Source organism: Cupressus sempervirens, plastid, assembly GCF_028749045.1.
Source record: "Cupressus sempervirens plastid, complete genome".
NCBI classification, from domain to species: domain Eukaryota; kingdom Viridiplantae; phylum Streptophyta; class Pinopsida; order Cupressales; family Cupressaceae; genus Cupressus; species Cupressus sempervirens.
In genome coordinates, this window is record NC_026296.1 from 103,258 (window position 1) to 129,006 (window position 25,749).

Below are 25,749 nucleotides of genomic sequence, written 5' to 3' on the forward strand. Positions count from 1 at the left end.
AATGATGAAAAAAAATTGGAACATCAATTTGAAAGAAATGGTAAGAGTAGGAGTTCATTTTGGTCATGAGACAAAAAAATGGAATCCTAAGATGGCACCTTACATTTTTAAAGAACGTCAAAATAGTCATATTATAAATTTGACTTATACCGCTCGTTTTTTATCAGAAGCCTGTGATTTTGTGTTTGATGGAGCAAAAAGAGGAAAACAATTTATGATAGTTGGTACAAAACATCAAACAGCTGATGCAGCTAAATTAGCTGCTTTAGCAGCTCGATGTCATTATGTAAATAAAAAATGGCTCGCGGGTATGTTAACTAATTGGTTTACTACAGAAGCAAGACTTGAAAAATTCAAAAATTTAATGAAAAAAAAAAATACGGGAGGATTTGATCAATTTACGAAGAAAGAAGCAGCAATACTCAGGAGAGAATTGAACAAATTACAGGAAGATCTGGGAGGTATTAGATACATGAAAAAATTACCCGATATTGTAATAATTCTCGATCAAAAAGGAGAATATACTGCTATTCGGGAATGTAGAACTTTGGGTATTCCCACAATTTGCTTAGTTGATACAGATTGTGACCCGGATCTCGTGGATATCCCAATCCCAGCCAATGATGATGGTAGAGGACCAATCCGACTGATCCTAAATAAATTAATTTTAGCAATTCGCACGGGTAAAGCATTGTAATTCTATAAAAAGTGAATAAACAAAAAAAAGAGAAGCTAAAACTAAGTTGGCTACTATTCCCAAATCTTATAGAATAGATTAAGATATATTTAGTCTAGAAATACAGAAATCTTCTTAATCAATGAAATAATCATTTCATTATTTTATTTCGTAACCTAACTGATGATAGTGAAATAATTGAGGAATCGGTCATTGAACCAAAATCATTTTTTTTTTGAAATTCATCTTTAATATAGAAAGGGTAATATGAATATTGTACAATTTCCTATTAACACGCTGAATTTTTTCTATGAGATATCCGGTGTGGAAGTAGGTCAGCATTTTTATTGGCAAATAGGGGGGTTCCAAGTTCATGCACAGGTACTTATAACTTCCTGGATTGTAATTGCTGTATTATTAAGTTCAGCTACTCTAGCTGTTCAAGACCCACAAATTGTTCCAAACGGAGCTCAAAATTTTGTGGAATATGTTCTCGAATTTGTTCGGGACTTGGCTAGAACTCAGATTGGCGAAGAAGAATATGGTCCTTGGGTTTCTTTTATAGGAACCATGTTTTTATTTATCTTTGTTTCTAATTGGGCAGGTGCTCTTTTCCCCTGGGGAATTTTTAAATTACCTCATGGGGAATTAGCCGCGCCTACAAATGATATTAATACTACAGTAGCTCTAGCTTTGCTCACATCAGTAGCTTATTTTTATGCAGGTCTTACAAAGAGGGGTTTAGGCTATTTTGGTAAATATATTCAACCAACCCCAATACTTTTACCGATTAACATATTAGAAGATTTTACGAAACCTCTATCACTTAGTTTTCGGCTTTTTGGAAATATATTAGCTGACGAATTGGTAGTTGCCGTTCTTGTTTCCTTAGTACCTTTAGTGGTACCTATACCTGTAATGTTCCTAGGATTATTTACAAGTGGCATTCAAGCTCTAATCTTTGCAACTCTAGCCGCAGCTTATATAGGAGAATCCATGGAGGGTCATCATTAATTGAATTAATTGGACTTAGTCTTTTAATTCAGATTCATAATAATTTGCTCATTTATATTTATAAAACGTTAAATGTTCTTTCCATTTTGATTCCCCCTTAATTATAGTCATAAATGAAAATACTGAATCTCTAAGATCTTAGTAGAAAGATTAAGGATCACCTCACCCGTCGATAAAATCGATAGATAGAATAGATCATATTTGTAGATTCATATCTACATTAATAATATTAATAGGTTTACTAATGGGAATTAGTTTAGTAAACTATGTGTGTATCCCGGTTTCGAGCAATGACTCGAAGGGATACGTTTTATGTACATAGTTTGTCTATATATTCTATCTCTAAAGAATTAGAGGTAGAATATTTAATCTATCTAAAAAAGGATATAATATAAGGGTAGAGGATTTACCTATTTTGTATTATCAAATAATTTTTTAATACCATTTCGTCGAATCAAAATTGAGTTGTTTTCAAAGAAAAGAAATTGTTCTCTAGTTGAACGTGAACAATCAAATCAATAGAGAAAACTATCATATTATCCACCATTATTTAATCTAAGAGGAGATTACCATGAATCCTTTGATTTCTGCTGCTTCCGTTATTGCTGCTGGATTATCCGTAGGCCTTGCTTCTATTGGACCTGGCATTGGTCAAGGCACTGCTGCGGGACAAGCTGTTGAAGGTATTGCGAGACAACCGGAGGCGGAGGGTAAAATACGAGGTACCTTACTGCTAAGTTTAGCTTTTATGGAAGCTTTAACTATTTATGGATTAGTTGTAGCTCTAGCACTTTTATTTGCTAATCCATTTGTTTAATCTCGGAGACTAAAATCCGTATCCTTCGGGATTTTAAGGACCCCCCTTTATCAATTTTCTTGTTCAGCCAATAGGGGAGGGGCTGATCCAAAATAATGGACTTATACGTCACTTGTTTTGGTCAGAAAGACTTGCGACACTCGGAGAAGTAGATAGATTGAGCAAAGTTTTTTTTATTATATCCTTATTTATCGTTATGCAGGACCTGGGACTTACTAAGTACTCGAAATCTGTTTATCCAGAATGAATCGAGTCGGAGAAAAAACTTTGTAAAAGTATCCTTATCTATGAGGGGAGAGCGTATGAAAAATGTAACTGATTCTTTCATTTCCCTAATTTTTTTATCCTCCGCTGAGGGTTTCAGGTTAAATACCAATATTTTAGAAACAAATATACTAAATCTCAGTGTGGTGCTTGGTGTACTGACCTATTTCGGAAAGGGAGTGTGTGCGAGTTGTATATTTGAATAATCTAGCTGGATCCAACCAACTGCATTTTGTAGATAGAAAAGTGCATGATCTCAACGAATTACTTCTAAAAGGGCAAAAAATCAATATGGAAGAACTATAGCATTTCGTAATTGATTGGGAAATTTTTGACCAATCCCAACCAATATGAGAAAATCTTTAGAATGGTTAAAGCTAAACTGCTTGAAGTCCAAGCAAAACTGGTACTCTTTCAACCGCTGTGCTAATATGAGATGGGTTCAAAGGCATAGTTGGAGGTTAATTCGATATATAACATTCATATCAATGGAATTATTCAATCTATCTACTGAAAAATAGTCCTAATCTCCCATCCAATACAATTTTTGGGGTTTAAATGCGGAACCGACGACCTACACAAAAGCGAATTTATTCAAGAAAAAAAATACGAAAAGAAAAAACAACAACTCAGTTGATAACAAAAAACCCCTTTTGGCAAAAGAGCCCTTCGTAGATTTCGGTCTTTGATAGATTGATTTTTTTTTTTTAATTTACATAATATGAACGAAAAGGGTAGGCTTGGTAAAAAAAGCCGAGCGGGAAAGCCGAATGAATCGAAAGATTCGTGTTCGGTTTGGGAAGAGATTATTCGTTCAACTTATGAATAGATAATCTACTTTCATTAAGTAATTTATTAGATAACCGTAAACAGAAAATAGTGAGTACTATTCAGAGTTCTGAAGAATTATGTAAAGGAGCTGCTAATCAGCTTGAGCAAGCCCGGGCTCGCTTACGGGAAGTAGAAATGCGAGCGCGTGAAATTCGGGAAAATGGATACTCTCAAATAGAACAAGAAAAAGAGGATCTTATCAATGTTGCTTCTGTTAATTTGAAACAATTAGAAAATTTAAAGAATGAAACCGTTCAATTGGAACAACAAAGAGTAATTGAACAGGTTCGACAACAAATTTCTCGCCAAGCTGTCCAAAGAGCTCTAGGAACTCTGAATAATCGTCTGAATAGTGAGTTACATTTACGTACGATCGAGCATAATATCGACTTGCTGCTAGGCATGAAAAACATAACTGATTAACGTTATATATATATACTAGGTCTTATTTTTCAAAAGAGAATTAACTAGTGTTAATGGTAACTATTCGACCCGATGAAATCAGTAGTATGATACGTAAACAGATTGAACAATATAATAACGAAGTCAAGGTTGTTAATATTGGCACTGTACTTCAAGTAGGAGATGGCATTGCTCGTATTCATGGTCTTGATAAAGTAATGTCAGGGGAATTAGTAGAATTTGTAGATGGTACAGTAGGTATTGCCCTAAATCTAGAATCAGATAATGTTGGAGCTGTATTAATGGGTGATGGTTTGATGATACAAGAAGGTAGTTCCGTGAGAGCAACGGGAAAAATTGCTCAGATACCAGTAAGTGATGCTTATTTAGGTCGAGTTGTAAATGCGCTAGCTCGACCTATTGATGGTAAGGGGAAGATCTCATCTTCCCAATCTCGATTGATCGAATCTCCCGCTCCAGGTATTATTTCACGACGTTCTGTATATGAACCTCTTCAAACGGGTCTTATTGCTATTGATTCTATGATCCCTATAGGGCGCGGTCAGCGAGAATTGATTATTGGGGACAGACAGACCGGTAAGACGGCAGTAGCTACAGATACGATTATAAATCAAAAAAATCAGAATGTAATATGTGTTTATGTCGCTATTGGTCAAAAAGCTTCTTCGGTAGCTCAGGTAGTTAATACGTTCCAAGAACGTGGCGCAATGGAGTATACCATTGTGGTAGCGGAAACTGCAGATTCTCCTGCTACATTACAATATCTTGCTCCTTATACAGGAGCAGCTTTAGCCGAATACTTTATGTATAAAGAACAACATACATTAATCATTTATGATGATCTTTCCAAACAAGCACAAGCTTATCGACAAATGTCTCTTCTATTAAGAAGACCACCTGGCCGGGAAGCTTATCCAGGAGATGTTTTCTATTTACATTCTCGCTTATTAGAAAGAGCAGCTAAATTAAATTCGCAGTTAGGTGGAGGTAGTTTGACTGCTTTACCAATAGTTGAGACTCAAGCTGGAGATGTCTCAGCTTATATCCCCACTAACGTCATTTCCATTACCGACGGACAAATCTTCTTGTCAGCTGATCTCTTCAATGCAGGAATTCAACCTGCCATTAATGTGGGTCTTTCCGTATCTAGAGTAGGATCCGCAGCTCAGATGAAAGCTATGAAACAAGTAGCTGGGAAATTAAAATTAGAATTAGCTCAACTTGCAGAGTTAGAATCTTTTGCACAATTCGCTTCTGATCTTGATAAAGCTACGCAAGATCAATTGGCAAGAGGCCAACGATTACGCGAGTTGCTCAAGCAATCTCAATCAGATCCTTTGACAGTGGAAGAACAAATAGCTATGATTTATACCGGAACGAATGGATATCTAGATGTATTAGAGATCGTACAAGTTAAAAAATTTATTCTTAAGCTGCGCGAGTATTTAGTAAAAAAGAAACCCCAATTTGGAGAAATTATACGTTCTACTGGGACATTCACGCAACAAGCAGAAGATCTCTTAAAAGAAGCTATTCAAGAAAATCTCCAACTTTTTATTATGCTCGAAATAGTATAAAAGAGCTAAATAATCATTTTGCAACATTTAACAAAGCATAACGACGAATTATTACGTCCAATAGGATTTGAACCTATACCTAAGGTTTAGAAGACCTCTGTCCTATCCATTAGACGATGGACGCTTTATTTTCATTATTCCTTTACTTTATCGATTGGGAATAAAAAAGTATGATTTTTTCTCTATTCACAACGAGATTCGGGAACGAAAGAGAAAGAATAGGTAGGTAACATGGGCATGAAAAATGAAATAAGAATAAGAAATATGAATGAGCGGGTAGCGGGAATCGAACCCGCATCGTTAGCTTGGAAGGCTAGGGGTTATAGTCGACGTTGATTAACGCCTCTAATTCAGAACCGAACATGAAAATTTCATTTCATTCGGCTCCTCCATGAGAGAGAGATAGAAAGGGAGGTCTGATAAAAAAAAAAAAAAAAAAAACGCTTTTTCACATAATACATAAATTATTTATGCTCTGCTCCATAACATCTATGTTAGTTGTATTTGTAGTTCTTTCCTCTTAACTTCAGGTGAAGAACCTTAAATAGAAAATACCTATTCACTTGATAGATGATCCCTATAGAAAGATAAGATTGAAAAATTCTTAATATTGGGCTCAAAAATCTTTCTAATTACTTCGTTTTCTATTTCTACTGATTGCAATCCTACAGGAAATCAAATTTCACCGAGCTCAAACAAAATCACGGTGACTAAAGTAAACCAAAGTCACTGTTACCTAGCTATTTGACTCCAACTTTTTTATTCTAGTAGTTGAACATTTAGTTTAGTTACGATGAAAAATAATATTTTGATATCCATGGATCTTTGATTGATCCGATTAGATAGATCGGTCTAATCTTTTCAAAAATTCTACATTCTGTTTCGCCATCTTGAATGGAAAATATCGTCATTTTATCATTCATTCCAAATTCAAATTACGAGAATGCGCACAATTCCTTTCCTGACCCAGGGTATTCATAGGAGAGGTTTAGAACCTATATAGTAAATAGAGTTTTTTATATAAAAAAATATAAATGAGAGTTGAAAGATCCTTCAACTCTGTTGAATATAATGATAGAACGAATCACACTTTTACCACTAAACTATACCCGCCACAATTTCATTGTATCATACAGATCGATTTTTTGTCCAATAGGAAAAAGTAATTTTTAGATTCTAATAAGAATCTAATGCAAGTTCCGATCATTCTAATAAGAATCTAATGCAAGTTCCGATCATCATATTTTCCTATTCCTGAAAACTTAATAAGAGATAGTTTCTTTTCACTTCTTCCGTCCCTTACCTTATTGTTTTGTTTTTACTCTTACAAGAAAAAAGAAAAATCCTCAATCAATATTGTAGGGAATACTCCATGACTAATAGTATGATTTTCTTTAGTAACTAGTCTATTTATAGATAGTTGTTATGATTATTAACACATTCTTTAGAATAATTCAAGTAATTTGGAATTAGTTTTTCTTTATGACAGATATAGAAAATAAGAATGATCCACTCTTAGTCTTTGAAATCTCTTTTTTACCCTTCAATATGATCTATACATTTTCAATCCAATCTAGAACATCTCATCCAGATTATAATCTGAAATAGTTGGAATAAAAAAAATATATATATTATATAGCAAGTGCTTATCTATTAATCTTATAATAAGAGATAAAAATAGAATACATTATATATATATAGCAAGTGCTTATCTATTAATCTTATAATAAGAGATAAAAATATAATACATAAAAGGAAATATAAGAAATGATATCACAAGGTCAAATTTTGATAGCCCTTTTTATTGCTGTTACTTTTATAATAATGATTTTAGCTTTCAGATTAGGTAGAGCACTGTATTCTTCATAATTTAGTCAATTAATTCCTTATCTAGGAAAGACAATGGCCTGGCCAGATACTGGCCGGGCTAGAAAAAGCGAAAAATTGTTTGAAATGGAATAAAAAAATAAAATTGGATTCTCACAAATGTTGGTCTTTATTTAGTGAAATGCTATATTCATTTTAGATCTGCCATCTAGGAGAGATGGCTGAGCGGACTAAAGCGGTGGATTGCTAATCCGTTGTACAAACTATTTTGTACCGAGGGTTCGAATCCCTCTCTCTCCGTTCAGTCTGAGATTACTCTTCAAAACCTATTAAGGGATTTTGACAAAATCTACTTTCTAATCTTTTTTTCTATTCTTTACGCCCAGGATTTCGTCCTGGATCGTTTGATAGGAATCCAAAGATAAAGAGAGAAACAAAAAATATCACTACTGTGTAAACGAACAGCTTAAGAGTAAGCATTATGTAATCTCCGAAATTATTCTTATTAGAAAACGGAATAGATCATCAATTTTTGTATCATATATTGGCTATTGGCATTGGCTGAGCAAAGAAAAAAAGCAGATTCAAAATTGAATCTATTCTGTTTCTCTTTTCTTCTTTGCTCGGAATTGAACAGGATAAATAGGAATTCGAATACTAATTAAACTACCCTAAACTTGTTTAAGATTATCACAATCAACAAAACAATAGAAACAAGTACAGTCTATGTCTAAAATAGAAGAAAATTTGGAATAGATAAATTATCATCTTTACTCGTTTTTTAAATAGAATATTGAAAGATATGTTATCTTCTAATAACATATTCTAATCACTAGCTAATCACCCAAACTGCAACTGTGATGCCATTGATATTGACTCAAGTTATTTTGATCTGTCGAGAATAGATGTATCACAAAATAAACATCAGAACGAGGAAAAAGAGTGTTACGTCAATTTAGTTAATGAAAATGATCCAATTATAAATAGTTAAATTGTAACAACTAACTAATCATAAAATGATAGAAAAAAAAGATGTTTTTTCCATATCAAGTGATACAAACAAAAATGAATAAAAACTTAGATTATCGTTATCGAAAACTTACGGCAGCTTGCCAAGCAAAGGCTAATAAAAAAAAGAACAGAGGGATAATGGGCATTACATTAACAATTGGATCAAAAATTGCATAAGCTTCAGGCAATTTGGCAAAAAAGGGATTATTCAAATGAAAAGCGGCATCGTCTAGACAAATATGGAAGTTGAGGATAACTGACATTTTGATTCTCCGATGAATAATGTAAAGATCTAAAAGTATTTGGCCAATCAATCGAATTGTTCGACAAGATTAGACTTTTAGTTTTCGAGTTGGAAGGGATCATTTATTTATACAATATTTTACCTATTCTGATAGGGAATGACCAATGAATGTATATTCTTGTTTCTTTTTAGGTTCCCCTATAGTTAGATATCTGATTAACTCCAGAATCTATGCCCCTCCGGTTATGCATAATTGCATAACGAATCGAATTATAATAATGCAATTCAGATTCAAAACATTGCGTCAATTTATCTTAATGGATTATTATAAAACAATAATGGGGCGTGGCCAAGCGGTAAGGCAGCAGGTTTTGGTCCTGTTATTTCGAAGGTTCGAATCCTTCCGTCCCAGGTGGAACAGTATTATTGAATTGAAAAAAAAAGACTTATAGAAGGAAAAGATGATTTCGATAAGATTCTAAATAGAGAAAGGGATATTTTTGCGGTGTAGAATTGGAATACAGATCAAATTGAGATAGAGATAAAGTGAAATTAGCCTATTGGATGTATGCTGGTCCTGCTCATATTGGAACCCTACGAGTAGCTAGTTCTTTCAAAAATGTGCATGCCATTATGCACGCTCCTCTAGGAGATGATTATTTCAATGTCATGCGTTCTATGTTAGAACGTGAAAGAGATTTTACTGCCGCAACTGCTAGCATAGTAGATCGTCACGTACTAGCACGTGGATCTCAAGAAAGAGTTGTGGATAATATTCTCCGGAAAGATAAAGAGGAACACCCTGATCTTATTATATTGACACCTACATGTACCTCTAGTATTTTGCAAGAAGATTTACAGAACTTTGTGAATAGAGCATCCATAATTTCTGATTCCGACGTCATTTTTGCAGATGTTGATCATTATCAAGTAAATGAAATTCAAGCAGCGGATAGAACTTTAGAACAGGTGGTTCGATATTATTTAGATAGATGTCATAGACAAGAAAAATGGGATCAATTTCTCACAAATGTGCCTTCTGTCAATATAATTGGAATTTTTACATTGGGTTTTCATAATCAACACGATTGTCGTGAATTAAGACGTTTATTACGAGATCTGGATATTGAAATTAATCAAATAATTCCTGAAGGAGGATCTGTAGAAGATCTTAAAAAATTACCAAAAGCTTGGTTCAATTTAATTCCTTATCGTGAAGTGGGATTAATGACAGCGGTATATTTAAATAAAGAATATGGGATGCCTTACATATCTATAGCTCCCATGGGAGCTGTAGATATGGCGGAGTGGATCCGCCAGATTCAAAAAAATGTGAATACGTTGACTCTTAGTTCATCGAATAAAAGAGTGGATTATGAACCTTATATCGACGGACAAACTCGATTTGTTTCCCAAGCTGCTTGGTTTTCAAGATCTATTGATTGTCAGAATTTGACGGGTAAAGAAACAGTTGTTTTTGGTGATACAACTCATGCTGCTTCAATCACTAAGATACTTGTTCGAGAAATGGGGATTCGTGTCAGTTGTGCAGGTACTTATTGCAAACACGATGCGGAATGGTTCAAAGAGCAAATTCAAGGTTTCTGCGATGAAATACTGATCACAGATGATCATGCTGAGGTAGGAGATATGATCGCTCACACGGAACCATCTGCAATATTTGGTACTCAAATGGAACGTCATATTGGTAAACGTCTTGATATTCCGTGTGGAGTTATTTCTGCACCAGTTCATATACAAAACTTTCCTTTGGGATACCGACCTTTTTTAGGTTACGAAGGTACTAATCAAATAGCTGATTTAATTTATAACTCATTTGCTCTGGGTATGGAGGACCATCTTCTAGAGATTTTTGGTGGTCATGATACTAAAGAAATAATATCCAAATCTATATCTACGGATATAGGCCTAATTTGGAATCCTGAAAGTCGACTAGAATTAAGTAAAATTCCTCGTTTTGCCAGAGAAAAGGTGGAAAGAAATACTGAAAAATTTGCACGACAAAAGGGGATTGAAACCATTACTGTCGAAGTAATGTACGCAGCTAAAGAAGCATTGAATACCTAGCTAACTAAACCAATTAATTCTAAAAAATGTATTCTAGAAATTGAGTGAATGACTATTAATAATTACATATCTATTTTAGGATCGGATAAGAGATCTATCTGTATGATAAAAATTTGTCTTAAAACGATGTGGTAAAAAGCAACGTGTGATTTAAACGACATGATTAGTTCTGTGGATTATGACATCCGCCATTTTGACGCGAAGATACTCTTAGCTCAACATTTAGAAAAAAAAAAAAAAGATATAGGAGCTTGGTATCAACTTTTTTTTTTTCAGCTAGGGGCAGAATCTAGGGTTAATTGAAGTGAAATCAATGAGCTACCTATCGAATTTGACGTTAAGTCTCGAAGAGCTCTTCAGGAATTTGGGTTCAATCAATAAGAATAAAACGAGTTTTATTTATTTATAGTGCTATTGTATAATTTATCAAATTAGTAGCTCAATTTACAGAAATTGTGTCATGGTATTTTTCTGCAAAAATTTATCGTTTTAAACGCGTTTTCAATTTTATTTTTTATTTATTAAAAAGGGGGTATTCTAAATAATGCGTCTACGTTTAGGTTTAGATCATATAAAATTTAGTTATTATATAAGTTTTGTATCATGGTTGTCTTATTATTATCCATTTATATTTGTTTTATTATATCTTCATTTCATGTATTTTATTCCTGTGCGATCTTTTATAGGGAAGCACATAAGGATTTTTGTTAAGCGGTTCTTCAAGAGAAGGAGAAGAAATGAAGAAGATTAGAATTGTGAGAACGAACTGAATGAATGAAACAAAAAATGATAAACAATTGTTATCGTTTTTTGTTCATTAAATAAAATAATAAATTTGTACTTTTTTTTTACTTTACTGCCATTTCTAACGAGCTTTTCTTTATAGTCCTAATCATTTTTCATCTTAATATAATGTCAATCCAACAATCCTTCCCAACATTTCGGGATTGACAATAGCATATTTTTTGGATATAATAAATCCGCTATTTCTTTTTTTTTTATGGTGAATTCGTTCAACGGATCAGATTTTTTCTGATCCGGAAAGATCACTTGATTTGATTAAGAAATGGTAAAGTTCGATTCGATTATTAATATCCTTGATGATTTATTGTAAAGGTTCTATTTCTGATCGATTGAATCAAGTAACTGCTCTACTTCGGCTGTATCTATACATACAAATAAAGGGTTGCTAACTCAATGGTAGAGTACTCGGCTTTTAAGTGCGACTATGGTCTTTTACATGTTCGGATGAACTATTCAATTCGTCTATACCATCGGTAAAATTAGTAAGACTACGACTGATCCTGAAAAAACAAAAATGGAAAAAGCAGCATGTCGTTCTAAGAATCTCGACTTTCGTTTTTGATCAGCAGAAGCGGCGGATCAAGGAATTCAATGCATATACAAATAATAATGTATACAAATTATTGACATATGTATACAATTGAATTTGAACAAATGAATTTCTTTTGAAATAAGATCAAATAAATTCGAGAGTGCGAGTGATTAAGTCAAGTGAGTCAATGGATAAAGCTGGATGGCTTGAATCATAAGTAAAACCAGAAGAACGAGCTTCTGTTCCTCATTTCAACGAGGAATTCCCTTTACTAATCGGAAGTTAAAAGCCTTTTAGTAACCGATAAAGGAAGTTTTTCCCTGTAGTAAATTAGGGTTTTCTACATTCACCATGAGTCCTAAGTACTCGAAAACAAATGTGTAAGAGAAATAGTGTACTGACCATGTTAATTCTATTCCATGAGTCAGGAGAGCGATCGGACTGCCAAAATAAGAAATTTTCATTCTTCCTCATGACGAATGAAGATCTATGCGAAGAAAAAGATCTATCTGATAGACATTTTCTATTATGTTCCAACTAGATCGCACCATGTATTATCTTGAATAATCCAACAGGTTATTCTTGGGTCCGGGGGTTTAAACAAATGGATGACTTCCAAAGAAATTCAAACAAACATCGATCTTGGCAACAATTCTTTTTATATCCGCTTTTTTTTCGGGAAGATCTTTACGCAATTGCTCATGATCATCATTTAGATAGATCTGGTTCCGAGGAACCGACGGAAATTTTAGTTTCTAATTTTTTGAGTTTCCTGGCTGTAAAACGTTCAATACGTCGAATACGTAAACAGAATAATTCAATTAGTTTATTCGGGAATTCCGATTCAAATCAATTCATTGAATACAATAAGAATACTTTTAAATCGATACTAAAAGGGTTTACAATTGTCTTGGAAGTTTCGTTCGCAATGCGATCAAAACATTTCATAAAAGGAATGGATGGATGGAATAGTCTCCGATCCATCCATTGCATATTTCCTTTTATGGAGGATAAATTACCACATTCCAATTATATATCAGATATACGAGTGCCCTATTCAATTCATCCGGAAATTTTGGTTCGACTTTTTCGTCGCTGGATCCTAGATGCTCCTTCTTTGCATTTATTACGATCGATTCTCCATGAATGTAGTTTTAGTAAAGAAAATTTGCAGAAATCTCTGATTACACAGAGAGAAAATACGTTCTCCCTGTTCCTTTGGAATTCTTATGTGTATGAATGCGAATCGTTTTTAATTCCTCTTATTAAACGATTTTTTAATTCACAGTCATTGTTATATGACTCTTTTCCGGATCGAACTCATTTTGAGAAAAAGATCAAAGATATTGTTATATTTCCTCCTCAAAAAATTTCAACAAAAAAGATCTGTTTGTTGAAGGATTCTTTCATCCATTATGTGAGATATGGAGAAAGATCCCTTATAGCTCTAAAGGGTACGCATCTTCAAGTGAAAAAATGTAGATATCATCTGTTTCATTTTTGGCAATATTATTTTCATCTTTGGTTTCAACCGTATAGGATATGCAGTCTTGAATTATCCAAGATTTCTTTTTTTTTTTTAGGGTTTTTTATGCATGTTAAAATGAGACCTCTCGTGGTTAGAGCCAAAATGCTAGATGATTTATTCATTACCGATCTTATTACCAATGAATTAAACTCAACAGCTCCGATTAAATCAATTCTTTTTTCTTTAGCTAAAGAAAAGTTTTGTGACATCTCAGGGTGGCCAATTAGTAAATTGTCTTGGACCAGTCTATCAGATGATGATATTCTCGATCGATTCGATCAAATTTGGATAAATCTTTTTCATTACTACAGTGGATCCATCAATCAAGATGGTTTATATCATATAAAGTATATACTTTTAATTTCATGTGCTAAAACTTTGGCCTGTAAACATAAAAGTACTATACGTGTAGTTCGAGAACAATTAGGTTCGGAACTCTTTACAAAATCATTTTCAAAAGAAAGAGAATCCATTTCTTCGTCCCTTTCAAAAACTCGTTCACAGAGAGAACGAATTTGGAATTCAGAAATTAGCCAGATAAACCCCCTGGCTAATTTCTGGCAAAAGATGCGGAAAAAACAAATAGAAAACTGATTTTGACCAATGAAATGCTTATTGAGCAATTGCCAGGATCAATTTATGATGCTATAGATCTTTTCCAACCGGAAATCCAACCAAATGATGGATCAAATCACTACATGGAGAAAGCCGTGTGCAATGAAAATTGCAAGCACGGTTTGGGGAGAGATTTCTTGCTCCTATTAAAAAGAGCAGATAATCCACTCCATCCGATGAGCTCCGGGTTCAAGTCCCGGGCAACCCAGAGTACCAGAATCTAGCACCTAAAAGTATTTTGTCTACTTATTGCAGATCCAATGCAATTCAATGTTATCCATTGCTCTTAACAAGCAAGATAGGTAGCATCCCACTATTCGGGAATCATCCTTAAGAAATGAAAGGGTCTTTCTTACCCATCGAAAGAGTTTTGTCTAATCACATTTAACTCCAAGGTAATAATATTTATTACCTTGAATCATAAAGAAAGAAGGAATGCCAATAGAGCGCATTAATACCGTAGGTATTAATATCTACGGATACTATTGAAAACCATTTCAATATATGTGCATATAGTTTATGGAAGGAAGAGGATACTATGAATTTTATGAATATTTATAACCATGTCAAAATGTTGGTTGACATACAGATATGACTCATATTATACTGTTGAATAACAAGCCTTATGTGTATGCTTGGGAGCTTCTAATGATTAAATAAACCAAGTTATAACCATGACCGCAATTCTAGAAAGACGCGAAAGCGCAAGCCTATGGAATCGTTTTTGCGATTGGATCACTAGCACTGAAAACCGTCTTTACATTGGATGGTTTGGTGTCTTGATGATTCCTACCCTATTGACTGCAACCTCTGTATTCATTATCGCTTTCATTGCCGCTCCTCCAGTAGATATTGATGGTATTCGTGAACCTGTTTCCGGTTCTCTTCTTTATGGAAACAATATTATTTCCGGTGCTATTATTCCTACCTCTGCAGCCATCGGTCTGCATTTCTATCCCATCTGGGAAGCAGCTTCTGTTGATGAATGGCTATACAACGGTGGTCCTTATGAGCTAATCGTTCTACACTTTCTACTTGGTGTAGCTTGCTATATGGGTCGTGAGTGGGAGCTTAGCTTCCGTCTAGGTATGCGTCCTTGGATTGCTGTTGCATATTCAGCTCCAGTAGCAGCAGCTACTGCTGTTTTCTTGATTTACCCTATTGGTCAAGGAAGCTTCTCTGATGGTATGCCTCTAGGAATCTCTGGTACTTTCAATTTCATGATTGTATTCCAAGCTGAACACAATATTCTTATGCATCCATTTCACATGTTAGGTGTAGCTGGCGTGTTCGGCGGCTCTCTATTTAGTGCTATGCATGGTTCCTTGGTAACCTCGAGTTTGATCAGGGAAACTACCGAAAATGAGTCTGCTAATGCAGGTTACAAATTTGGTCAGGAAGAAGAAACCTACAATATTGTAGCTGCTCACGGTTATTTCGGCCGATTGATCTTCCAATATGCTAGTTTCAACAACTCCCGTTCTCTACATTTCTTTTTAGCTGCTTGGCCAGTAGTAGGTATCTGGTTTACTGCTTTGGGTATCAGCACTATGGCTTTCAACTTAAATGGATTCAATTTCAACCAATCTGTTGTTGACAGTCAAGGTCGTGTAATTAACACTTGGGCCGATATCATTAATCGTGCTAACCTTGGTATGGAAGTTATGCACGAACGTAATGCTCACAACTTCCCTCTGGATCTAGCTGCTGTTGAAGCTAATTCTATAAACGGCTAATTATTCAAGATGGATTGTTAGTGTATTTCAATCCTAAAAAGAAAGCAGTACCAATTTGGTACTGCTTTTTCCGTCTAATTTTTCTTAAAAGTTATAGTTATTGCGAGCGAACAGAGCACAGTAACTATTTACTGTGCATCCAGCAGGAATTGAACCCGCGACTTCCCAATTATGAGTTGGGTGCTTTTACCATTCAGCCATGGATACATAATACCAATTATTAATTAAGTAGCGAGTATTGGCTCAGATCTTGTTTTTTTAATACCCAAAACTATAAAAAAAAAATAAAAAATGTCAATGTCACTAACTTGTGTGAGAGTTGCATTGCAAGTGCAACAAATTAATTATTCTAAATAATAGAATAGTTTCATTATTAGTTGGTTTTCGGGGCTTAGAACCATCCATTTTTGAAATGGAATGACCGTAGACAGAGACTGCCAATTAGTTTGGGGCGGACGTAGCCAAGTGGTTCCAAGGCAGTGGATTGTGAATCCACCACGCGCGGGTTCGATCCCCGTCGTTCGCCCGGTAAAAAAAAAAGGTCGACCGGATTCAATTCATTGTGATTTTCTATAATGAATCAAATGATGAGTGGTTGACGATCCATTTGTGTATATATGTTATTACATACATATAACAAAATATAAGAATAAAATATAGATATTTTTGTTATTACATACATATAACAAAATATAAGAATAAAATATAGATATTTTTTTATTTTCTCAAAAAAAAAAGCTGAATCGACGGTAAGATTGGGATCTTTCCAAAACAACTATTTCTTATGGTGATGGTGATTTCAAATTTATTCATTGAATAACGACACACGACACATTTAACATCATATATAAGATAACAAAAGCATTCATTTGCAGGCCCAAATCGAATCCCAAACCTATCTTATCCTCTTCTCATTTGTCATGCAGTAAATTATTATATTATTTGAATATAGAGAAATAAGTCTTAATTAGCGGGGAGTTCCCGTTTCAAATTAATGAAAAAATTTGCATTTATTGTGGAAGTGGAAATGAAGGATTCTTTGCTTGGCTTCCTCCATTTACTCAGGATAAAATGAGGGTGAGGGAGCTAAAAAAAAAAACACACACAATGTTACAAAGAATGTAATGTAACATACTAGAATTTATTTACTGTTATCAAATAAGGCAAAGTTAAACTCAAAATTAGATCAAACGAATAATAAGTTCGGAAGATAAAAAATAAAGAAAAGGAGATCAAAAGATGAAAATAGCAGTTTATGGAAAAGGCGGAATCGGTAAATCAACCACTAGTTGTAATATTTCAATTGCCCTAGCTAGACGTGGGGAAAAAGTGTTACAGATTGGATGTGATCCCAAACATGATAGTACTTTTACTCTTACAGGATTTTTGATACCTACAATTATAGATACTTTGCAGTCCAAAGATTATCATTATGAGGATATTTGGTCCGAAGATGTCATTCATAAAGGTTATGGAGGGGTAGATTGTGTGGAAGCTGGGGGGCCGCCCGCAGGTGCTGGATGCGGGGGATATGTGGTAGGAGAGACTGTGAAATTGTTAAAAGAATTAAATGCATTTTACGAATATGATATAATATTATTTGATGTATTGGGTGACGTGGTTTGCGGAGGTTTTGCTGCTCCGTTGAACTATGCAGATTACTGTCTCATTATTACAGATAATGGATTTGATGCATTATTTGCAGCTAATCGTATTACTGCTTCTATAAGGGAAAAAGCTCGTACACATCCACTCCGATTAGCAGGTTTGGTTGGAAATCGCACATCTAAAAGAGATCTTATCAATAAATATGTAGAGGCCTGTCCAATGCCCGTAATAGAAGTGTTACCTCTTATTGAAGATATTCGAATTTCGAGGGTCAAGGGGAAAACTTTATTTGAAATGGTTGGATCCGAACCATCTCTTAACTATGTATGTGAATATTATTTAAACATAGCGGATCAAATATTGTCCCAACCAGAAGGTATTGTGCCAAAGGAGATTCCAGATCGGGAATTATTCAATCTACTCTCTGACCTTTATCTCAATCCTATTGATGAGGGGAAACATCAAAATAATAAGGAAAATTTACTTGGGTTTACGACGATTTAATCCACATAGTTATAATAATTTATGTCAGTGAAAATTGATGAAACTCTCATTGTCGAATGTGAGACAGGTAATTATCATACTTTTTGTCCAATTAGCTGTGTATCTTGGTTATATCAAAAAATTGAAGATAGTTTCTTTTTAGTTGTGGGTACAAAGACATGCGGTTATTTTCTGCAGAATGCACTTGGAGTAATGATTTTTGCAGAACCTCGCTATGCAATGGCAGAATTGGAAGAAGGAGATATCTCGGCTCAATTGAATGATTATGAAGGATTAAAAAAACTCTGTATTCGAATAAGAAAAGATAGAGATCCTAGCGTGATTATATGGATAGGTACTTGTACTACAGAGATAATAAAAATGGATTTGGAAGGTATGGCACCCAAACTAGAATGGGAAATTGGAATCCCAATTCTAGTGGCAAGAGCGAATGGACTCGATTATGCCTTTACTCAAGGAGAAGATACTGTGTTAGCTGCCATGGCACATCGTTGTCCAGAACCGGAATTCTCCGTTCGTGAACGAAAAGAAACTATACAACATTTTTTGACTTTTCATTCTAGAAAAAAAGAAGAATTGGTTGAATATGCAAATCACCCTTCCTTAGTTCTTTTTGGATCTTTGCCGTCCAACGTCGCTTCTCAACTCAATTTAGAATTAAAACGTCAATCCATCAAGGTATCAGGTTGGTTACCTGCTCAAAAATATACCGATCTTCCATCATTGGGTGACGGAGTTTATGTTTGTGGTGTTCACCCATTTTTGAGTCGGACAGCAACAACTTTGATAAGACGCGAAAAATGTCAATTAATTGCAGCTCCTTTTCCTATTGGTCCAGACGGAACGCGTGCTTGGATTGAAAAGATTTGTCCTGTATTTGGTGTTGAACCCCAAGGTTTGGAGGAAAGGGAGGAACGAATATGGGAAAGTTTAAAAGATTATCTTGATTTGGTAGACGGTAAATCTGTCTTTTTCATGGGAGATAATCTGCTAGAAGTTTCTCTAGCAAGATTCTTAATTAGATGTGGAATGATTGTTCATGAAATTGGCATTCCATATATGGATAAACGATATCAAACTGCTGAATTATCACTTTTACAAGATACATGTATAAAGATGTGTGTACCAATACCACGAATTGTGGAGAAACCGGATAATTCGAATCAAATACGACGTATACGCGAATTACAACCCGATTTAGCTATCACGGGAATGGCTCATGCTAACCCGCTAGAAGCAAGAGGAATTAGTACTAAATGGTCAGTGGAATTTACTTTTGCCCAGATTCATGGGTTTGCCAATGCAAGAGATGTACTTGAATTGGTTACCCGACCTCTACGTCGTCAGAAAAATTTAGAAGACTTGGGTCGAACCACTTTGGTCAGAAAAGAAGAAGTTGAAATTTAAGATAATTTAATCCATCTAATTTGATTTTAATTCTTATTATTATAATAACGGGAGATTTGAAATGATTATAGAAATCATTTCAAATCTCCCGTTATTATATGACTTTTGTATTAAAGTCATTTCTATAACATTCTTTATTTTCTTTTTTGAGATAAACTTAGGCAAATGTAGTGTAGAGGTACGTATAAAGCACGAGATTAGAAAAATTGATATCAAAACTCTATTTTTCTATTATGTAATAGAATGGAATTGAAATTGATAAATTTTATTGTTTTAGAATCTATAATCTATATATAAATAGATTGTTTTAAAATATATATTCAATAGAATTCTATAGAATATTGCTATTTATTTTGAATGTTTTAATCTATTTAGATGGGATATACATAGATCAATACATATAGATCTATGTTTACGTGGATAAACTCTTTTAAAAAAATTTATCTTTTTTTTTTGCACTGCACTCAATGAGAATCTTGTATTTCATAAAAATCAGGTGCAATATAGTCTTTGCGCAAAGGCCACCCAATCCAACTTTCTGGCATCAATATACGTTTTAGACATGGATGACTTTCATAAAATATTCCCAACATATCATAAGATTCCCGTTCCTGGAAATTAGCACCTTTCCAAATACATAGAACAGACGGGATTCTGGGATCTTCCCTTGGGACAAATACTTTTATACACACCTCTTCGGGTTCATCTGCATTATCGTTTATTCTCGTAAGATGATATACACTAGCTAAGGAACCTCCTGGTGCTACATCATAAGCGCATTGAGAACGGAGATAATTAAAACCATAAACATATAAAGCAACGGCTACAGAGACCCAATCTTCAGATTTGATTTGTAATGTTTCTGTGCCTTGGTAATCAAAACCCAAAGGTCTATGAGCTAACTTATGCTTGGCTAGCCAAGCAGATAACCGACCTTGCATTTGATTACTATTTATTGTCAAAGTATCTGCATAAGGATTTGACATTTTTCATGGAATTTTCAAAATTTATTTCCTGCTCGTTACTTTTTACTAACGATTATTCATTCGCCAGCAAACTCTCGTATTTTAAAATGTTTCAAAGGGTATGATATCTCTGAAATCGATTCAGATGTTTTGGGAGTGATCTCTAAAGTTGATTTACGAGATTCATAAGATTGATGAAAAAACTTATCCTCCTTATTTTCAATAATAATACTGGATCCAATATGAAATCTATGCTTTCTACTGAAATACCTCTTTGTTTGTTGAAACTCATATCTATCTTCAGATATTTCTTGAGCTATTTTTTCACGAAGTTTTATTATAGCATCTATAATAGCTTCTGGTTTAGGAGGACAACCCGGCAAATAGATATCCACAGGAATTAACTTATCTACTCCGCGAACGGTACTATAAGAATCTGTACTAAACATTCCTCCTGTAATAGTACAGGCTCCCATAGCAATTACATATTTTGGTTCCGGCATTTGTTCATATAATCTCACTAAAGAAGGAGCCATTTTCATTGTAACAGTTCCGGCTGTTATAAGTAGATCGGCTTGCCTAGGACTGGATCTTGGCACCAAACCGTAACGATCAAAGTCGAATCGCGAACCTATTAATGAAGCAAATTCGATAAAACAACAACTAGTACCATAAAGGAGCGGCCATAGACTAGAAAGTCTCGCCCAATTGGACAGATCGTTTAGAGTAGTGGAAATCACTGAATTTGGAGTTGCTTGATGAAGTAAAGATGATTCTATAGGATTTATCGCCGGCTTTAGATTTAGATAATTTTCTACTCGTCTTTTATCATTCCAAAATTTGGGGGTTAAGACCATTCCAATGCTCCTTTTCTCCATGCATAAACTAAACCAACAATTAAGATGATCACGAAAATAAAAGCTTCTATAAATGTAAATAGACCCAAAATATCAAAACTCATAGCCCACGGATAGAGAAAGACTGTTTCCACATCAAAAACAACGAAAACTAAAGCAAACATATAATAGCGAATTCTAAATTGGATCCAAGTATCCCCCATTGGTTCTATACCTGATTCGTAACTAGTGGCTTTCTCCGGCCCTTTATTTATTGGAGCCAAACTTCTTGAAATTGAGAATGCCAGAATCGGAATAAGACTGGATATGGATAAATATATCCAAAAAGTATCATATTCAGAAAATAAAAACATAAATAGATGATTCCTGTTTTGTTTAAATAAATCAAATTCTTTTATTTGTTGTATTGTCCATTTATTAATCGCTTCTCTCCCCTCCCGAATGATTCATTATCATTTTTGTATATTAATTCAATGTTTCGTCTGTGACTTAACACGGAAATGAATAAAAGAATATTTATTTAATACAAAACAAATTAGGAAATGGTTCGAACCCGTGCAATTCGGCAGACTTCACGTTGGTTCGTGTTGTAACGTGTTAATATGGTTTGATGTAACGGAATTTTATCTATTGAAATAAGGGAGCTTTCAGGGTCGTTGTTTCTAACGATGTGAGATGTGCTAACAAATTAAAAAGACAACCGAGTTCGATTAGAATATTGATTCTAATCGATAGGTACCGATCCACCCGTGGAATATATAAAATCTTTCATAAACAAAATAAAAGTGGATGTGCCCATATTTAGTTCGACACGATGTCCGATCTGTTCTTCTTTATAACAGAAATATTGAAGAATAAGAGTCTGCTCTGGATCGCAGTCGAAAGACTATTTATTCTATTATGAATAATTCCAAATTTTTTTATTTTCGTATTTCCTCTTTACTTTTTCTTTAATGATCTTCTGTATAAGTCGTCAGTTCCTTTAAATAGCAAATAAATTGGATGCTTTTTTTTTCTTTTCATTTCAAACTAGCATCGGATCGTAGGGACAATATGAGCGAGAAAACATAGAAGAGTTTTTTCATTGTATAGGGCTATACGGGCTCGAACCGTAGACCTTCTCGGTAGAACAGATCAAATTTCTTATTACCAAAATGATTTGAACTGTTCCAAGAACCCAACATGCATTTTTATTGCATTGGGCTCTTTCATTAACTGATGGAAAAATCAGTTAGTCTGCCATTCTTTTCCGGAACAGATAATAAGATGGCTCCGTTTGCTTGAAACGAATCATTTTTCGGAAGCAATCCCAAAGTGCTTCAAAAGATTCCCTTGACGTAGGTCTGTCATGCTTAGACATAGATTCTCCAAATGGAGTCTCTCTCACCCCAAAATAAGAATATGAGACTTCATACACCTCAAAGTTCATAGAGCGAAAAGAAATGTTTTTTGAGATCCTCGTACGTATTATACTCATTATGTCTGACATTGAATGCCCCCGAGATTGACCATATCAACTAGATCCATAGTTCGAATCATACAACGAACTTCATCTTTGTCATGCTATTGTTCTCCTAATTCATAGAGTAAGACTCAAATCTATTTTATGAACCGAATGAATCAATAAACTCTTCTGAAAACCATTGGCGCACGTGTAAACGAGGTGCTCTACCTAGCTGAGCTATAGCCCTTCACAGTTTAGTCCTAAAAATAGACTAATAAAATAGATCACTTTCTGTCAAGATGATATTTGATTTAATCATTCTTAAGGGCATATTGTTTATATGTCTAATTATGCCTAGAATTTAGGTATGACTCAATAAAGAACCTACTTAACTCAGTGGTTAGAGTATCGTTTTCATACGGCGAGAGTCATTGGTTCAAATCCAATAGTAGGTAAAACTTATTTGCTCCGATTTATTACTCAACTCAATCGGAGCAAATAAGTTTTACTCGAATTTGAATAAAATAAATTCGTTAATAAAAAAGAAAAATTCATTCCATTTTAAATAATGATAATGAATCCATTTTGAGATCATTATCGAAGTTGAACTTTACAAAGAAAGAGATTACTAAGTAAATTGAAGTTAGAACTCCAAAATGATTATTGACTGATCAACTCATTACAGAGCATTTGTGCTTTTTTAGGTTTTTTTTTTGCTAACAATTAGCAATTGGAATCAATATCCTATTTATTATTTATGAGAACCAATCCTTTTATTTTTGGAGTTTCCGCACTTGTCGAAAAGAAGGCAGGACGTATTGCTCAGATCATCGGCCCAGTACTAGATGTATCTTTCCCTCCAGGTAATATGCCTAGAATTTACAATTCTTTGATAGTTAAAGATAACGATACAACTGGTCAACCAATAAGTGTGACTTGTGAGGTACAACAATTATTAGGAAATAATAAAGTTAGAGCTGTCGCTATGAGTGCTACAGACGGTTTGATGAGAGGAATGAAAGTAATTGATACAGGAGGGCCACTTAGTGTTCCAGTTGGTGAAACTACTCTCGGGAGAATTTTTAATGTTCTTGGGGAACCCGTGGATAACTTAGGTCCTGTAGATGCTCTCACAACATCTCCTATTCATAGATCTGCTCCTGCCTTTACACAGTTGGATACCAAATTTTCAATCTTTGAAACAGGCATTAAAGTGGTGGATCTTTTAGCTCCTTATCGCCGTGGGGGAAAAATTGGATTATTCGGGGGAGCTGGAGTAGGTAAAACAGTCTTGATTATGGAATTAATCAACAACATTGCTAAGGCTCATGGAGGGGTTTCTGTGTTTGGTGGAGTAGGAGAACGTACCCGTGAAGGAAATGATCTTTACAAGGAGATGAAAGAATCGGGAGTCATTAATGAACAAAATATATCCGAATCCAAAGTAGCTCTGGTTTATGGTCAGATGAATGAACCACCAGGAGCTCGTATGAGAGTAGGTTTAACTGCTTTAACTATGGCTGAATATTTCCGAGATGTCAATAAACAAGATGTACTTCTATTTATTGACAATATCTTCCGTTTTGTCCAAGCAGGATCAGAGGTATCCGCATTATTAGGCAGAATGCCTTCCGCAGTGGGTTATCAGCCAACTCTTAGCACGGAAATGGGTTCTTTACAAGAGAGAATAACTTCTACGAAAGAAGGATCTATAACCTCCATTCAAGCAGTTTATGTACCTGCAGATGACTTGACTGATCCCGCTCCTGCTACAACATTTGCACATTTAGATGCTACTACTGTACTATCGAGAGGATTAGCTGCCAAGGGCATCTACCCAGCGGTAGATCCGCTAGATTCCACATCAACTATGCTCCAACCTTCGATCGTAGGCAAAGAACATTATGAAACTGCGCAAGGAGTTAAACAAACTTTGCAACGTTATAAGGAACTTCAAGATATTATAGCTATTCTTGGATTAGACGAATTATCAGAAGACGATCGTTTAATCGTGGCAAGAGCAAGAAAAATTGAACGGTTTTTGTCACAACCCTTTTTTGTAGCGGAGGTATTTACCGGTTCCCCCGGTAAATATGTGAGTCTAATAGAGACGATTAGAGGTTTTCAAATGATCCTTTCCGGAGAATTAGATGGTCTACCCGAACAGTCTTTTTATTTGGTAGGTAACATTGATGAAGCTACCGCAAAGGCTATGAACTTAAAAGAAATTTAAAGAAAAAAAAAAAAAAATGAACCTAAATCTTCGTGTACTCACTCCCAATCGAGTTGTTTGGGATTCAGAAGTTCAAGAAATAATAATTACTACCAATAGTGGTCAAATGGGTGTATTACCCAATCATATTGCAATTGTAACAGCTTTGGATATAGGAGTCATGAAAATACGACTCAATGCCCAGTGGTCCACTATGGCTTTGATGGGTGGTTTTGCCAAAATAAACAATGATGAAATCACGTTATTGGTAAATAATGCAGAAAGAGGTATTGATATAGATCTTCAAGAAGCTCAGGAAAGTTTTAGACTAGCGAAAGCTGATCGTGCGCGAGCTGAAGGCAAGAGACAAGCAATCGAGGCTGATGTGGCTCTCAAAAGAGCTAGAACACGACTAGAGGCTGCTGATGCAATTTTATTAAGATAAAGAATTAATCTACGAAATTGTAAGTAAATAGATTCCAATCCTAAGGAAGTCTTTAACTGTCTTAGCCAATAACTAGGCACATTTCCACCTATGCCCATGCCGTCTGCTATTGCAATTTTTTTATTTTATTCTTCGCCTAAAGTGAAGAAATCTATCACATTTCACTATCACATTTCACTATTTAATAATAGAAATTAATAATAGAATAAATTGGAATTGCCGAAAGGTCCTCAGGTCAAACTAAGAAATTGGGTTGCATCATACATACAAAACATGATACAATATAACTTGAATGAAAGAAAAAAAAAAACCTTTTTGAC

The 25,749-nt window shown here is 34.6% G+C and overlaps 18 protein-coding genes and 9 non-coding genes across 27 annotated transcripts; 18 read left to right on the top strand and 9 right to left on the bottom strand. All coding sequences in view use genetic code 11, as the record gives it.

Annotated features, from left to right (window-relative positions):
* The first annotated feature begins 1 nt into the window (after nt 1).
* On the top strand, nt 2-697 carry rps2 (ribosomal protein S2). Its single transcript has one exon. The coding sequence runs from the start codon at nt 2-4 to the stop codon at nt 695-697; it is 696 nt and encodes a 231-aa protein (YP_009117472.1).
* Nucleotides 698-943: 246 nt separating this feature from the next.
* atpI (ATP synthase CF0 subunit IV) lies at nt 944-1,690 on the top strand. The gene has a single exon. The coding sequence runs from the start codon at nt 944-946 to the stop codon at nt 1,688-1,690; it is 747 nt and encodes a 248-aa protein (YP_009117473.1).
* Nucleotides 1,691-2,261: 571 nt separating this feature from the next.
* atpH (ATP synthase CF0 subunit III) lies at nt 2,262-2,507 on the top strand. Its single transcript has one exon. The coding sequence runs from the start codon at nt 2,262-2,264 to the stop codon at nt 2,505-2,507; it is 246 nt and encodes an 81-aa protein (YP_009117474.1).
* A 302-nt stretch (nt 2,508-2,809) lies between these two features.
* On the top strand, nt 2,810-4,025 carry atpF (ATP synthase CF0 subunit I). The gene is made up of 2 exons: nt 2,810-2,953; nt 3,615-4,025. The coding sequence occupies exons 1-2, from the start codon at nt 2,810-2,812 to the stop codon at nt 4,023-4,025; spliced, it is 555 nt and encodes a 184-aa protein (YP_009117475.1).
* Nucleotides 4,026-4,078: 53 nt separating this feature from the next.
* On the top strand, nt 4,079-5,602 carry atpA (ATP synthase CF1 alpha subunit). Its single transcript has one exon. It carries the CDS (start codon nt 4,079-4,081, stop codon nt 5,600-5,602), a length of 1,524 nt encoding a protein of 507 aa, YP_009117476.1.
* Nucleotides 5,603-5,654: 52 nt separating this feature from the next.
* On the bottom strand, nt 5,655-5,726 carry trnR-UCU. The gene has a single exon. It is a non-coding gene; the product is annotated as a tRNA-Arg (tRNA).
* Nucleotides 5,727-5,873: 147 nt separating this feature from the next.
* Nucleotides 5,874-6,715, bottom strand: trnG-UCC. Its single transcript has 2 exons — nt 6,693-6,715; nt 5,874-5,921 (listed from the first exon to the last, which is right to left on the bottom strand). It is a non-coding gene; the product is annotated as a tRNA-Gly (tRNA).
* Nucleotides 6,716-7,369: 654 nt separating this feature from the next.
* psaM (photosystem I protein M) lies at nt 7,370-7,471 on the top strand. Its single transcript has one exon. It carries the CDS (start codon nt 7,370-7,372, stop codon nt 7,469-7,471), a length of 102 nt encoding a protein of 33 aa, YP_009117477.1.
* Nucleotides 7,472-7,640: 169 nt separating this feature from the next.
* Nucleotides 7,641-7,728, top strand: trnS-GCU. The gene has a single exon. It is a non-coding gene; the product is annotated as a tRNA-Ser (tRNA).
* Nucleotides 7,729-7,798: 70 nt separating this feature from the next.
* On the bottom strand, nt 7,799-7,909 carry psbI (photosystem II protein I). The gene has a single exon. The coding sequence runs from the start codon at nt 7,907-7,909 to the stop codon at nt 7,799-7,801; it is 111 nt and encodes a 36-aa protein (YP_009117478.1).
* Nucleotides 7,910-8,517: 608 nt separating this feature from the next.
* On the bottom strand, nt 8,518-8,703 carry psbK (photosystem II protein K). Its single transcript has one exon. The coding sequence runs from the start codon at nt 8,701-8,703 to the stop codon at nt 8,518-8,520; it is 186 nt and encodes a 61-aa protein (YP_009117479.1).
* A 320-nt stretch (nt 8,704-9,023) lies between these two features.
* On the top strand, nt 9,024-9,095 carry trnQ-UUG. The gene has a single exon. It is a non-coding gene; the product is annotated as a tRNA-Gln (tRNA).
* Nucleotides 9,096-9,248: 153 nt separating this feature from the next.
* On the top strand, nt 9,249-10,772 carry chlB (protochlorophyllide reductase ChlB subunit). The gene has a single exon. It carries the CDS (start codon nt 9,249-9,251, stop codon nt 10,770-10,772), a length of 1,524 nt encoding a protein of 507 aa, YP_009117480.1.
* A 1,183-nt stretch (nt 10,773-11,955) lies between these two features.
* trnK-UUU lies at nt 11,956-14,459 on the top strand. Its single transcript has 2 exons — nt 11,956-11,992; nt 14,435-14,459. It is a non-coding gene; the product is annotated as a tRNA-Lys (tRNA).
* Nucleotides 12,713-14,230, top strand: matK (maturase K). The gene has a single exon. It carries the CDS (start codon nt 12,713-12,715, stop codon nt 14,228-14,230), a length of 1,518 nt encoding a protein of 505 aa, YP_009117481.1.
* Nucleotides 14,460-14,925: 466 nt separating the features above from the next.
* psbA (photosystem II protein D1) lies at nt 14,926-15,987 on the top strand. The gene has a single exon. The coding sequence runs from the start codon at nt 14,926-14,928 to the stop codon at nt 15,985-15,987; it is 1,062 nt and encodes a 353-aa protein (YP_009117482.1).
* A 134-nt stretch (nt 15,988-16,121) lies between these two features.
* Nucleotides 16,122-16,192, bottom strand: trnI-CAU. Its single transcript has one exon. It is a non-coding gene; the product is annotated as a tRNA-Ile (tRNA).
* A 245-nt stretch (nt 16,193-16,437) lies between these two features.
* On the top strand, nt 16,438-16,512 carry trnH-GUG. Its single transcript has one exon. It is a non-coding gene; the product is annotated as a tRNA-His (tRNA).
* A 714-nt stretch (nt 16,513-17,226) lies between these two features.
* On the top strand, nt 17,227-18,099 carry chlL (protochlorophyllide reductase ATP-binding subunit). The gene has a single exon. It carries the CDS (start codon nt 17,227-17,229, stop codon nt 18,097-18,099), a length of 873 nt encoding a protein of 290 aa, YP_009117483.1.
* A 21-nt stretch (nt 18,100-18,120) lies between these two features.
* On the top strand, nt 18,121-19,506 carry chlN (protochlorophyllide reductase ChlN subunit). Its single transcript has one exon. The coding sequence runs from the start codon at nt 18,121-18,123 to the stop codon at nt 19,504-19,506; it is 1,386 nt and encodes a 461-aa protein (YP_009117484.1).
* Nucleotides 19,507-19,970: 464 nt separating this feature from the next.
* On the bottom strand, nt 19,971-20,447 carry ndhJ (NADH-plastoquinone oxidoreductase subunit J). The gene has a single exon. The coding sequence runs from the start codon at nt 20,445-20,447 to the stop codon at nt 19,971-19,973; it is 477 nt and encodes a 158-aa protein (YP_009117485.1).
* A 101-nt stretch (nt 20,448-20,548) lies between these two features.
* Nucleotides 20,549-21,349, bottom strand: ndhK (NADH-plastoquinone oxidoreductase subunit K). The gene has a single exon. It carries the CDS (start codon nt 21,347-21,349, stop codon nt 20,549-20,551), a length of 801 nt encoding a protein of 266 aa, YP_009117486.1.
* Nucleotides 21,319-21,681, bottom strand: ndhC (NADH-plastoquinone oxidoreductase subunit 3). The gene has a single exon. The coding sequence runs from the start codon at nt 21,679-21,681 to the stop codon at nt 21,319-21,321; it is 363 nt and encodes a 120-aa protein (YP_009117487.1).
* A 736-nt stretch (nt 21,682-22,417) lies between these two features.
* trnV-UAC lies at nt 22,418-23,019 on the bottom strand. The gene is made up of 2 exons: nt 22,981-23,019; nt 22,418-22,454 (listed from the first exon to the last, which is right to left on the bottom strand). It is a non-coding gene; the product is annotated as a tRNA-Val (tRNA).
* Nucleotides 23,020-23,154: 135 nt separating this feature from the next.
* On the top strand, nt 23,155-23,227 carry trnM-CAU. The gene has a single exon. It is a non-coding gene; the product is annotated as a tRNA-Met (tRNA).
* Nucleotides 23,228-23,529: 302 nt separating this feature from the next.
* On the top strand, nt 23,530-25,005 carry atpB (ATP synthase CF1 beta subunit). The gene has a single exon. The coding sequence runs from the start codon at nt 23,530-23,532 to the stop codon at nt 25,003-25,005; it is 1,476 nt and encodes a 491-aa protein (YP_009117488.1).
* A 16-nt stretch (nt 25,006-25,021) lies between these two features.
* atpE (ATP synthase CF1 epsilon subunit) lies at nt 25,022-25,429 on the top strand. Its single transcript has one exon. It carries the CDS (start codon nt 25,022-25,024, stop codon nt 25,427-25,429), a length of 408 nt encoding a protein of 135 aa, YP_009117489.1.
* Nucleotides 25,430-25,749: the final 320 nt, after the last annotated feature.